The following is a 12,569-nucleotide window of genomic DNA, read 5'->3' as shown; positions in this document are numbered from 1 at the left end:
ACATGGGAAAAACATTTGCCCATATTAGAATCAATAATGGGAACATAAGATAAATGTAGAACTGGGCCTGTAATACCTTGTCAGTTTCAAAATTCCAGCAATGGCTACATATTTTTGTATTTCTTTCCCCCTCAGTTGGGGTGTGTAAGCTAGTTTAGACAAGCTACATTCTTGCTCTTACTTGTCCTATTGCAGTTGCATTCTGAAAATATCCACCCCATTACAGAGCTTGAGTACAATTTTGCTTTCCTTAATTAATGTGAATCTATAAATGCTTGCTTATGTACACAGCCTAAAATTTTACAGTAACATTGCATGCTAGAATAAAAATGTAATCTTCTTAATTAACATTTGTGTTTGAAATATTTAAATACCTTCCACTGTCTGTTAATTGAGTTTGCAACAAAAAATACTTTCCTTTGCTTCTATATCATGCTAGAACCACTATCAGTATTGAGTCTGAGTATTGAACAGGAATCCAAATAAAATTGAAATATTGTTTCACCATGCTAAGTTTAATTTTTGTGCTGGGTAATTTTAATACAAAGGTGAGGGCTACGTATGTGCTCTAAATTTTAAAAAATTGTACAAAAGCATAAAAGCAACCTGACAATTTTAAATCGTAAGTTGTAAACAACAAAATTTCCCTATTGCTAGTAATATCTTAGGGTACCAGAAGTGAAAAGTTTACTTTTGACTTATTATATTTCCGCATTTATTTCAGGTTGGGCAATACAAATCAATTTGGTTTTTACTTTGATTCTCTGAACTGCTCAGTTTGACTTTGACATTGTGAGGAAATTTTATTTAAATATTTAAAAAATGAAGTAGAAAATGTAACAACTTTATTGAAATAGGTTGTTTAAGAGTAGCTGTCACAATATTTTAATTTTTTTGTCAAAATTAAGTTGATGCCCTTTATAATTAAATGGGCAGGAGGCTTAAACATATATATTTTTACTCCCAACACCAAAAGCATTTAGAAAGCAGGAAGTACTAAGTTCTGCTTGTTTTTGTGATTCTTCTGCTCCTCCTCTCCTCCCCTTTCCACCCAGCCCCTCAAAATAAGGTGGGGGTGGGAATGAAACCTGATGGTCCCACATAATTTACTGGTCGCTTCCACAGATCCCCACAGATGCTTAGAAAGTCCAGATGAGGATTCCATAATATCATCATTGGTAAAGCAGACAGACCCATAATTGCTCCATTGATGGTGTTTTGAGGTCTGTGGCTTCCAGACATTCTCAGAGGTGTTTGTTCATTTCATGTCTTAAATCAAAATGACTCCTCTTATGTTAATGTGGGTGACATTTGTTCAGTTAATTCATATGCTAAAAATATTACAGCTTAAACAACTAGGGCCAGCTCCAGGGTTTTGGCTGCCCCAAGCAGCCCTCTTCTTCTTCCCCCCCTTCCCCCCCCCCCCAAAAAAAGTCGCGATCTGCAGCTCTGCTGCCACTGCTTCAGAATTCAGCGGCTGGTCCTTTGCTCCGAGAGGGAGTGAGGGACATACCGCCCTCACCGTTGGCCGCCCCAAGCAGCTGCTTGCTGGGCTGGTGCCTGGAGCCGGCCCTGTAAACAACATAGTGAATTCTCATGTGTAGAAATCACCCGAAGTGTAAAACTGGTAGCTTGTAACTTTTTTGTTCCCCACATTATAAAAAAGATCTCCTTGCATTTCATTTAAAGGATTTTTTGAGTTTCATGAACTTCATAAATGCATTGGAAGCACAGCTTGGTGTTTGATTACATATAAAAATGATCAAACAAATTTAAAAACTTAAAAAATGGGAGAAATTGATTTTGTTACTTTTTGGACTTCTTTATGATCTACAAAGAAGGCCTGAAAAGGCCTTTCCAGTATTTTTTTCATTAGACGTTTATATTTAGGTCATGTCCAGTCTTGACCTCTGTAGGTGACTGTAGACCTAATAGACGTATGGCATCACAATGGATTGGACGTTTTGAAGGGAAGGTTTTTAAGATCAACTTTACATAAATGCTTGTGAAAAAAGCTTCCTTTTACAAATGCAAAATGCGGATCCTTTTAAGTAGGGTGACCAGATAGAAAGCGTGAAAAATCGGGACGGGGTTGGAGGGTAATTGGCGCCCATATAAGAAAAAAGCCCCAAATATCGGGACTGTCCTGATTTTTATAGAGACAGTCCATCTGGTCACCCTACTTTTAATTAAGGCATTACAGAGCTTCTTTCATTAGTTCAGAGAAGACCAGAGTAGAAATGTAAGAACATCATCTGTTTAAAAAAATTTTTTTGGGGGAGGGAGGGGACCCAATACCCACACAGAACCTTCTTATGCCTCTTCATACATCATAAAGAAGTCAAAAAGGGCTTAACAATCATTGATGAAAATCTCTTTTGCAGGCTACCTTCAAACAAAACTGGCTGATGGCTTGTTTCTCAAAAATTAAACATTTGATTGCCTAGTAAATAAAATTCTTGGTAATATTTTATTTTAATTTCGTTAGAGAATGTCTGACTGTATCCATCTCACATTTGCTGTTTGTAGAACTGGTATTTGCATAGGAAGCAAACATTCAAACTAAGTGAATAGCTTTTTGTAAAAGAAAATCTCAGGTATTTCAAAGCAGGAGTTGGGAACCTGATTTGCAAAAGGATCTTGTTTGTGTAAAGTAAACTGTGTATTGCTTATACCAAAGGTTCTCTAACTGTGGTCTGCAAGCCCCATTCGGGTGGTCTGTGGATAGTTCTGTCTAAGGTGCGTGCCTGGGCGGCTGCACATGAGAGAATTAAGGGCTGCCCTCCTAACTAGTGGAGCCATGCAAGCGTGCCTCCACTAATTAGGTGCCTGGACCCCGAAGAAGACCCACATGTAAGGTGGGGTGGTGGTGTTGGGGGGGAAATAGGGGGTAGGTGGGAGGGGGCAGTGGGGTGAGAAGAGGGGGTGAGGGGAATTTGGGATGTGCAGGGCTGTGGCGGCCAGAGAAAGGGGCGACTTTCCCCAGCTACAGGGCTGCAGCTGCCAGGGAGAGACGGCCCTCCTTACCACCCTCAGCTCTGTGGCAGGGGAGAGACCCCCCTTTCTTCCCAGACCCACCTCGAGGGCTGCCACAGCAGGGAAGAGAGGGCACATCCATCACATTAGAAAGGTAAGACTACTGACATTTAAAATATGAGTTGTGTGCTTTTATTTGTAGAACAAAAAGTTTAAGGTGTGTTTTTTTTTTTTTAAATATAGCGTTTTTATCCAAAGCACTTTACAATAGTTAGGTAATGGTACAAACAACATTTGGAAAGATCATTAAGTGGTCCACTGAGATCCTCAGCAATTTTCAAGTGGTCCGTGGAAAAAAAAGTTTGAGAACCACTGGCTTATACTATCAAAGCATTATTAAATGTGAAAGTGTATAAGAAAGTGCTTGTCCTTGTGAGTTTTTTTTGGATTTTTAAATTTAACAATAATGCAGAGGACTGTAACATAGAAAACATGATTTTGCATTTAAATTGTGATTTTGTTTTTGTGTTTTACACAACAGTTGAGATTTCTAGTAAACCACAGTCAACTAAAGTTTGTATAAATTGACTTTCCTTTCAACCAAACTAACATTTTTTTGAAAAATAATGAAAATGTTAAATGTGTGCATCTATATATGATATGTAACTTCATCCACAGCACCCAAAGACTTTCTAAGCATGAAATGAATTAAACCTCTCAACTTCCCAGTGAAGGTGTGTAAGACATGTTAACCTTTATCTGTGCTACAGGATTCCCCCCGAAAATCTTCCCACCATTGCTACCACCAGTGCAACTGAACTGGTAGCAATGGTATGTGGGAGTATAGATGAGGTACCAGTGGTATTTTAACCATTGGCTTGTCCATAGACTGGCTTTGAACAGGTTTAAGTTACACACAGATTAAACACCAGTGGTTCCTTGGAGCTTTGTCTACACTAGGGCTCTGTGTTACCACTTCTGCTGTTGATTCTCTTCAGAAAGAAATTAAACTTCTTAAACATTTTGAAACCTTATTTACTTTACATACAACAATAGTTTAGTTATATATTATAGATTTATAGATAGAGACCTTCTAAAAAACATTAAAATGTATTACCGGCACGCGAAACCTTAAATTAGAGTGAATAAATGAAGACTCGGCATACCACTTCTGAAAGGTTGCCAACCCCTGGTGTAGCCTAATGGAATGGAAAGTGGCAGCAGTTAAATAGTGCCCAGGAACACTTGGCCACGATCTCTGACAAAAAGTGAAGAGTGCTGTGTCCACAAACAGTAATTTAGGTAGGTAGAATTATTGCTTGGATTAGAATCTCACCAGGATTCCAGGGCTAAGATCCTCAGGGCTCGTTTATTTTATAGAATTGTTTAGCATTGTGTTAGCTATGCAGGGTTTAATCATAGCTAGTTGACCTGGTACTGAATGCTGCACTGGCCCATCACTTGTGGCCAGCATCATGTCAGCTAACTTGACCCTTTGCAAATATGTTGAACACCATAAAAGTCTGTAATGTAGATAAATCCTTAGTGCTTTTCCCCCTCTATCTACTGAATCAATAGCATCACTAGCTCTGGCACCTAGATTTCTGTGGAAGTCTTTCCAAATACAGATTTGCCCTGACCCTGCTTAGCTTGTGATCTGACAGGATTACAGAACACAGTTTTAATAGCTGCAAGGTATAACAAGCTACCTATTGCCTCTATAGAAAAATTATACTAATATCTGTCCAAATTAAAATAATTTGAGAAAATGTGAAAGCACACAATATACAAATACGGGGAGTCAAGTGAAAGCATACACATAAGCAGCTTCTGCCTTATGATTAGTGCAAACACAACCTACAACTATTGGTTAAACTGCTTAGTTTAACACAAGATAGAATAGGCTATAAATAAGAGGCAGTGCATCAGTAAGTTAAATAAGCTGCCTTTGCAGTAACAGTGCTGCTTGTGTCCCAAGTGCTCTCCTGTTCGACAGCATGGCTTTTAATTTCACTTTAGTTTGTGTTTTTAAAAAAAAATAGTTACCATCACATTCAGTGTGCAATCCAGACCAGTGAGGGGTTGTCATTCCCTGACCCACAATCTTGGGTGCCTCACAGTGCTTCGCAGATGTAGCTCCCAACCAGGACTGATCACAAACAGCCTAACAGCATGCAGGTCACACCCTGAGTATCTGTGTACAGCTGCAGCTCTGATCCCAGCAGCTTGTCAGCAACACTCCAGTCACATTCTGGCTTCCACCAGCCTTGGTTACCACTTGCAGGGTGACCCCAATACACTCCCAGTTTTCTCAAAATGTGTGTTCTGTGCTGTCCAGCCCTCGCCTGGACAGTGCAGCTATCAAAGGTCTGCTGTCCCTGTAAGGAGTTAATATTCAGCAGTTTGCTACTTCAACTGGAGTTACCAAACAGTTCAGAGTGTGTGTTTGTGTAATAAATTGGGCAGACTTTCTCCTGCTCCCCTGTATTTGGATGGGTGAGTGGACGCACTAAGTGGGGACACTCCTTTTGCTGCACCAATACCTTGAGCTGCAGTACGTGAGCTTCCATCGGTTTCTGATGTGCCCTCTTCTCAGCTTCTAGCTCCATGTGTTTTTGATGGGCTTTCTCCTTGACGCGTTCGCTGGCTGTGCATCTTTGGTGGGCGCTCTCATCTGCCTCCTCGGTTTCTTTGGTCTTCTAAGTCTGCAGTTCTGCCATCAGTCCCTTGTGCTCCTACTCTTCCCAGGTTCTCAGGTGCCTTAATTGGGCCAGTTCCATTGCAGTGGTATCTGGGGCAGGAAGGTGCTTGGATGCGAGGTCAAAATGTATGAGCAAAGCTCTCAATTCCTGATCTGGGGTTTTTCTTTGAAAGGATATTCCCTTCTCTTTGCATAGCTGTTCAAGGTCTTTTGTATCAGTTGTGACAGTCTTGGGTTCCAAAAGGTAATGGTAGCTGCTATATATGTAAGAGCCACGTGTCCTTTTAAGGTTAACCCAAACTAAGCAGCTTGGTGATCCCTTAGAAATACTGAATTCCAAGCAACATAGTGATACAGTCCCTTCTTGTTAAGCATTTTTATTCCCTTCCCCCAGAGTTCAGGCTGATGGGGTGAGTTAACATGCAGGTGTCCTCTTCTTGGGTGTGGTGGAGAACAATCAACACAGTCTTTGTCCTTTTGTTTCACAATGCCTCATTTGGTTTCAGTGTGCCTTTGAGGGAGCAGAACCAATACTTTACACAAATTAATGCTTCTAGCTCCATGCTTTCCTGTTGCTCAATTACAGAGGTTTACAATGCAAACAGTATAACTTTATACCATGGGCTGTGGCTGTTATAAGTGAGATCAATGCAATATAAGCATTTCATCAAGTCTAAATATAGCTTGAAACCAGTGTTCAGTGAGGGCTAGGGGCCTTGGCATGAGCTGGCACCTGGCCATATTTGGGGTTGGGAAGGAATTTTCCTCCAGGGCAGATTGGCAGAGGCCCTGGAGGTTTTTCGCCTTCCTCTGCAGCATGGGGCACGGGTCACTTGCTGGAGGATTCTCTGAAGCTTGAGGTCTTCAAACCACAATTTGAGGACTTCAGTAACTCATACATAGGTTAGGGGTTTGTTACAGGAGTGGATGGGTGAGATTCTGTGGCCTGCATTGTTCAGGAGGTCAGACTATATGATCATAATGGTCCCTTCTGACCTTAAATTCTATGAGTCTGTCAGCATCACAGGTACCTTGTAATTTATGGAAGTGCTAAATGCAATGAAGCTTTTCCAGCCACAGAGACCACTATGGAGGAATTCAAGAAAAAATATGATAGAGGCTCTGAAAAGGTCCAGAGCAGCAGGGGAGGTTGCAGGGTAGGGAAAGGACATTTATGGTAATTATTGTTCATGCAGTAGAGAAGAGCTATAGGAAACTGTGTGTGTCAGGGTTTGCTATATTATGAGCACTTGGTATATGATGCGCGTCATCAATGGATTTGAAAGGTGAACTAGCAATATTTCTGTTTGGCAGATGGAGAAATTGAGATGCTGAGGTTGTCTGGCCAAAGTCAAATTCATTAAGTGGCAGAGCTGGGAATGTTAACCTGAGGCTCCATGCTAGGGAGAATTGGTCAGCTTTCCATCTGTTATAAAGTGTAGTGTGTGACTATTTAAAAATAAAAAATGAAAAAAATCTGATTTGGAATATCCTGATGCTCTTTAAGAAAAAAAAATGTGCGTTGCCCATAGTGTAATAAGTTTTTACATTGTAATTGTTGCATATTGGGATATTTTCTCTGAGGTATAATTCTGATGTGACATTATTTATGAAACCCTAGATATGCATTTCAGGCATTCTTTCACAAAAAGTGGAATGGCCTATAAAGCTTGTAACTTCACAGGAGCCTTCTGCAGGATTCCACAGAAAATTGTAGTAGAATTTGCTGGACCACTTGGTCCTGCAATTGCATATGGTATGGTCTTGCAAACAAACACACCATGAGTATGAGCCCTCTAAACAACTGCCTGCATGGCTACCCCTCTGATACTTGAAGATTTGGGTGCATACAACCTCCCATGCCTATAGAGGCTTTCTTTCTCCAGCCTGCTTGCTCCTGTGACAACTGCCCCTCCCGCCCCCTGCTTCTCAGCTCTGGCAAACTCACAGACATTGGGAGTATAAAAATCATCACTGCCTCATAGTTGCTGCATTAACTCCTTTGTTGCCGGGCCAGCATGGGGTCTATACGCTGCATGACAATAACCAATGACCTCTTGCAGAAAATGCCAACCTGCATTATGGTGTTTGGGATGCTTAAATTAGTTCTCCTACCAGCACCCCAATAAATGAAGACAGATGCCTTCTCAACCCAGCTTCCTATTTCAGCTGTGACTTGGGAGCAGTTTTTTTCCATAGATGAAAGAATTCTGGAATGTGTGTTGTTATGGACATCTCCCAAGTTCTGCAGCATCTGGCTGGAGAGCTTGTTAAATGGGGAGAAGAAATATTGTAATGGTACGTCTAAAAATAAACTAGTTTAAAAAAAAAATGGGGAACTTAACCTGTGTCTGAAGAAGGAAAAATCTGATGTTCACTCTGCCCTCCATGATATGAACGTCTTGATAGTGAGATGTTCCCCTTCCCTATATCACCGCCAGGCTTACCAGATCTCTGGATCCGATCCAGGGCTTAGAACTGCCCTTTAGGAAGAATATCACAGAATTGTCTGTCTCCAAACCTTTCACAGAATTTAAAGATTTCTAACTAAATTTCTCTAACTTTTCTACATTGGCATTTTTTTCTTCTCCAAAACTATAACATTAAAAATATTACTTTTGGGTTTCTAATCACTATAGGGCAGTGGTCCCACCGGGCGCCAGACGAAGGACCATGGCGGCGGTGGAGCACCTGCCGAAATGCTGCCAAATTTCTGCGGCATTTCGGCGGCGACGCCTCTCGATGACGTCACCTGTCGGCGGCAAGTAGCATCATCGAGAGGTGTTGCCGCCAAAATTCAGCGGCATTTCGGCAGAGGCTCCACCACCGGCCAGGACGTGGGCGCATTTAGATACACCGCGTTGGGGACCTCTGCTATAGGGAATCACCTTCCTGCTCTGAAATCAGACTGCAAAGGTAAATGGAGGGCAAGAAATGTCTTCATTGTTCATTCTCCCTTCACCTGGGGCAAGGGTAAAGCCTTTCAACCTACACATAGTAGTACACCTCTACCTCGATATAACGCTGTCCTTGGGAGCCAAAAAATCTTATTGTGTTATAGGTGAAACCGTGTTATATCAAACTTGCTTTGATCCCCCGGAGTGCGCAGCGCCCCCCTTCCCGCCCCCGAGAGCACTGCTTTACCGCGTTATGTCTGAATTCATGTTATATCGGGTCACGTTATATCGAGATAGAGGTTTAGTTTGACTCTGAACTGGTAAAGCAAATTCACGGGTATGACTGAATCTCCCTCTTCAAGAACTTTTGGAAGCTGATTGGTTTTCCTTGTCTTTTTAACCATTAACACTGCATCCTAGAATTATAAACATATTGATCCCTTTTATTAAGTCCCTTTGGTAATTTTTTGTTTGTTTGCACATTGGGAATGGAGATATTGCTGTGAAATTGTATTAATGTTAGTAGATAGTTTTCAAAAACTAAAACCATTATTACTTGTAACTTCCAGTAGAATTATCCACTGAACCTGAACCAGCATGTTGAGTTCTATGGTAACTACCCTATTGTATTTTTATTTTATTATAGTCTATCTACCTGTGGTATGTGTGGTGTCTAATGCAAACTTGGTGCTTTCAAGTCTTTTTTGTTTACTTTATGATTAACAGTTTTACCTGTCTTTGTTTATAATCCTGTAGTGATAATCTTTTAAACTGGTATGTCTGGGGACTTAAAAATATTACTTCATCTACTTTACATTCAGTATTACTAAGGCATTTGTCTAATAGTTGGATAAAATGGAAGTGATGCATTTCTTCCATTTCTATGGGTAAAGCCTGCAACACTCATTTGAAACAAATGGAGATAACAAGTGATCAGCATATAAGTTTTTGGAAAGGTTCAGGAGCCACATTACAACATAAATGTGGAGAGGCTCCTATGAGAATTTTTTTTTCTGTTGTTCCTCATTGGAAAATACAAAGTTACAGTATAACAAAGCTCTTGTACTATATCCTGTGTACTCCTCCCTTTCCCATGTCATGTCCTTGACCCAAGCAGCAAAACAAAGGCACAAAAAAAGCAGCAGGGGAAAAAAAAAGTTTTATTTGTTGCCCTTTGGAAATGTAGAAATTTCCATTCATAATTGGCTTCAACATTGTTGGGGTAGGCTGATTAAAAACAACTCTACCTTCCCTTTCCTGTCTCCAGCTTCCAGTGCCACCCATTCCTATTCACCATGGTCACACCACTGTGTACCGGGCTGGCCTGTGGGTTTGGAGAAAGGTTAGCCCCATGGTTCTATTAGACACACCCTGAACCAAATGGATTCAGTCATTTATGTGGGATATTTTCCTCTCTTCTCTCTCCCCACCCCCCCCATTCCCCCTGCAGTCTGCTGCAACAGAAGTGGAACATAATAGTGTTGAGAGAGAGACAATTGTCCAAATAAATTGGATATTGGGAACTCTAGGCTCTCAGCTGTTGGAGGATTTTGTGCACATTCTGGTGAATATGAACACTGAATATATTGTGCCTTACAGACAGGTAATGATCAAGCAGCTAATGTCTTCCTTCCTGTCAGGTGGGAGAGAATTATCTGTTCTCAGATTGGGGTGGGGGAGGGGGGGAAACTAAGGCAGAAAGGTTAGATGATGTGAACAAGGCCAGGAAGAGTGTCATTCAGGATTAGAATGCAGAAGTCCCTGTTTGCAGTGTAGACATACCCTTGGAGATTGTAGCTCATGTAGACATACCTGAGATAGCTTTAATCTAGCTAGCTTGGGTACTGGAGAATGAAGCCATGGCAGCACAGATTTCAGCGTGAGTAATTATCCAGGGTTTGGATGGGCATGTACTGTCCATACTGCCACAGCTTCACTACTTTGGCACCTAACTTGGGTTACGTCTACGTAAGCTGCAGTCAGACCTTGTGGTTGCAGTGTAGACATACCTTAAGTGCCTCATTTGTTATACCACACTGCCTCTGAGCTATTGAGCAGCTTCAAAGGTCATGGCTGGATGCTCCTGAGACCTCATCCCCCACAGAGTAGGCAGCAACGTGAGACATCAGCTTTGGTTTGTATAGCACTGCTTCCCACAGCCATGAACTGATGAGAAGCACTTTGTTAAAAAAACAAAGAACCTGTAGCCGAGAGCTCTGAAGTGTACTGGATTTTGAGGGACTTACCATAGTTTGGTGAAATCAGGCCACTTGTTAGTCTTTCTTGATCATGTAGTGTTCCCCATTCTGGTACCCTGTAGGATAGGGGAAAGCTCATTAAGGTGAGCCAGGAAACAGTAAGTTCAAATTTCACCTCTATTGACCACTGTTTGCATTTTGTGACACTTCTTCTTGAGCAAGGTCTTATGCTGCCTATACTAAAAGGCATCCAGTATTTATGATTCCTCACATTTTTAGTAAGTTTGCTCCAGACAGTGCTGAGAAGAGAGCCCAAATCTCTAATATAAGAGCCCTAAATCTGAGACAAACTGACTTTAATTATGTATGTACCAAACCTGTATGCTTGATTATCCTGTTCATAAACACCAGACCACGCTCTTCTCCCATAATCCAAGATTACGCTGGATTCCTCATCCCCAACATTCTTCTGCTTTCTTGCAAAAAGTTATATAGTCTACTGGCATTCTCTCTCTAGGGGCTGGTCCACAGAGAGGATAAATTATTCCTTCAGCTCAAGAAAGTGCACATGCAACTGCATAACTACTGTAATTGCATGCACATTTACAATATTGCACAAATAGGGAATTTGCATGTGCAAATTATAGATGTTTATCTGTACATGCAATTGCAGCAACATTACAATCATTCAGATACAACTGTAAACTCAATTGCAGTACTAACTTTTGCAAGATCAGGCTCATAATGCTATACTCTTATTTTTGTTTGGGCTGTGTTTGGCTTGATCAGAGGCCAAATAACATCATGATAGCCAGTATTTTCATTTTCTGCCATATGATTATAGAGTGTAGTTAACTTTGAGAATAGTCCAACTCACCATTTTCAAAAGACTTCCTGCATTTGTTCAACGATAGATATTTGCCTTACTTGGGCAGAGGTCACAAATGTGAGTAGTAGAGCAAGCTAATTAAATAAAATGCAAAAGTCATCCATTTGAGTGTTTTAGTTGCTAAAGCTAGCTAGCTAATGATAGCTAATATGAAGGAATATCAGACTTCGAAGAGAATCGGAGTAAAGTGGCACTGGGAAGTATGGTTTGGGTCCTTTGTAACTCTTCCCCAATATACATCTGTTTAATCTTGGTATATTTAGAGTTCCCATCACCTTAATATCTAAACGTTTGTATAGATGTTACAGGTAGTTTTAAAACAGGGTATTTGAGTTCTGTGTTGTTTATAGTTCCTTAACACTAGGCTTCAAGAGTGTTCCTTTACAGTGCTCTGGGACTCCTCAGAATCTTGTTCCTCTCTAAAGAAAGCTGTAAATGCTCTTTACTGAGAGGATGTACTGGAGCTATCTTTGGAATGGCAGTTCAGTTATCCTTTCAAATTAATAATCCTTTTATATCAATCCCTGTTGCAATACTTAAATGTGGTTTATATTTCACACAAGCTTTAATTCTATTTGTATTCAGTAGCGTTCAGAAGACCTCAAAACTGACACATTTTTATTTCACTGGTGAGAACTTGTGTACAAAAATCTCACTTTTGAATTTTAATGGTTTTATCATGCTAATTGTGATGTTGTCAAAGGGAGTAAACATCAACTACAGTGCTTGAGATACTGTTGTCATTTGTGTTGAGTTACTATATTAGACGTGCAGGAGAAGACAGTTATTTATATGTTCAAAGGCTAGTAATCAGGGATTTAGTACATCTCAAATACCATACTTCAGTACACTCCAAGCAAAAATGTGGCTAACAAGAGTGAAAAGTGAGGCCCTATGTCTTACAAAAT

At 40.7% G+C, this 12,569-nt stretch overlaps 1 protein-coding gene across 2 annotated transcripts in view; it reads left to right on the top strand.

Annotated features, from left to right (window-relative positions):
• The window catches only part of ARL15 (ADP ribosylation factor like GTPase 15), a 314,760-nt gene that overhangs the window by 17,037 nt on the left and 285,154 nt on the right, over positions 1-12,569 (top strand). The window contains exon 1 of one of the 2 annotated variants that reach the window (XM_039543480.1): positions 10,130-10,177. The exons of the other annotated variant lie outside the window; for it this stretch is intronic. Within the exon in view, the coding sequence (XP_039399414.1) occupies positions 10,145-10,177 (33 nt within the window). The 5' untranslated portion in view covers positions 10,130-10,144. Of the gene's footprint in view, positions 1-10,129; positions 10,178-12,569 lie in introns of those variants that run through there. 2 annotated transcript variants of the gene reach the window in all.

Source organism: Mauremys reevesii, linkage group 6 (assembly GCF_016161935.1).
Source record: "Mauremys reevesii isolate NIE-2019 linkage group 6, ASM1616193v1, whole genome shotgun sequence".
Lineage (NCBI taxonomy): Eukaryota > Metazoa > Chordata > Testudines > Geoemydidae > Mauremys > Mauremys reevesii.
The sequence above is the reverse complement of the archived record's forward strand: the minus strand, read 5'-3'. Positions and strand labels throughout refer to the sequence as shown.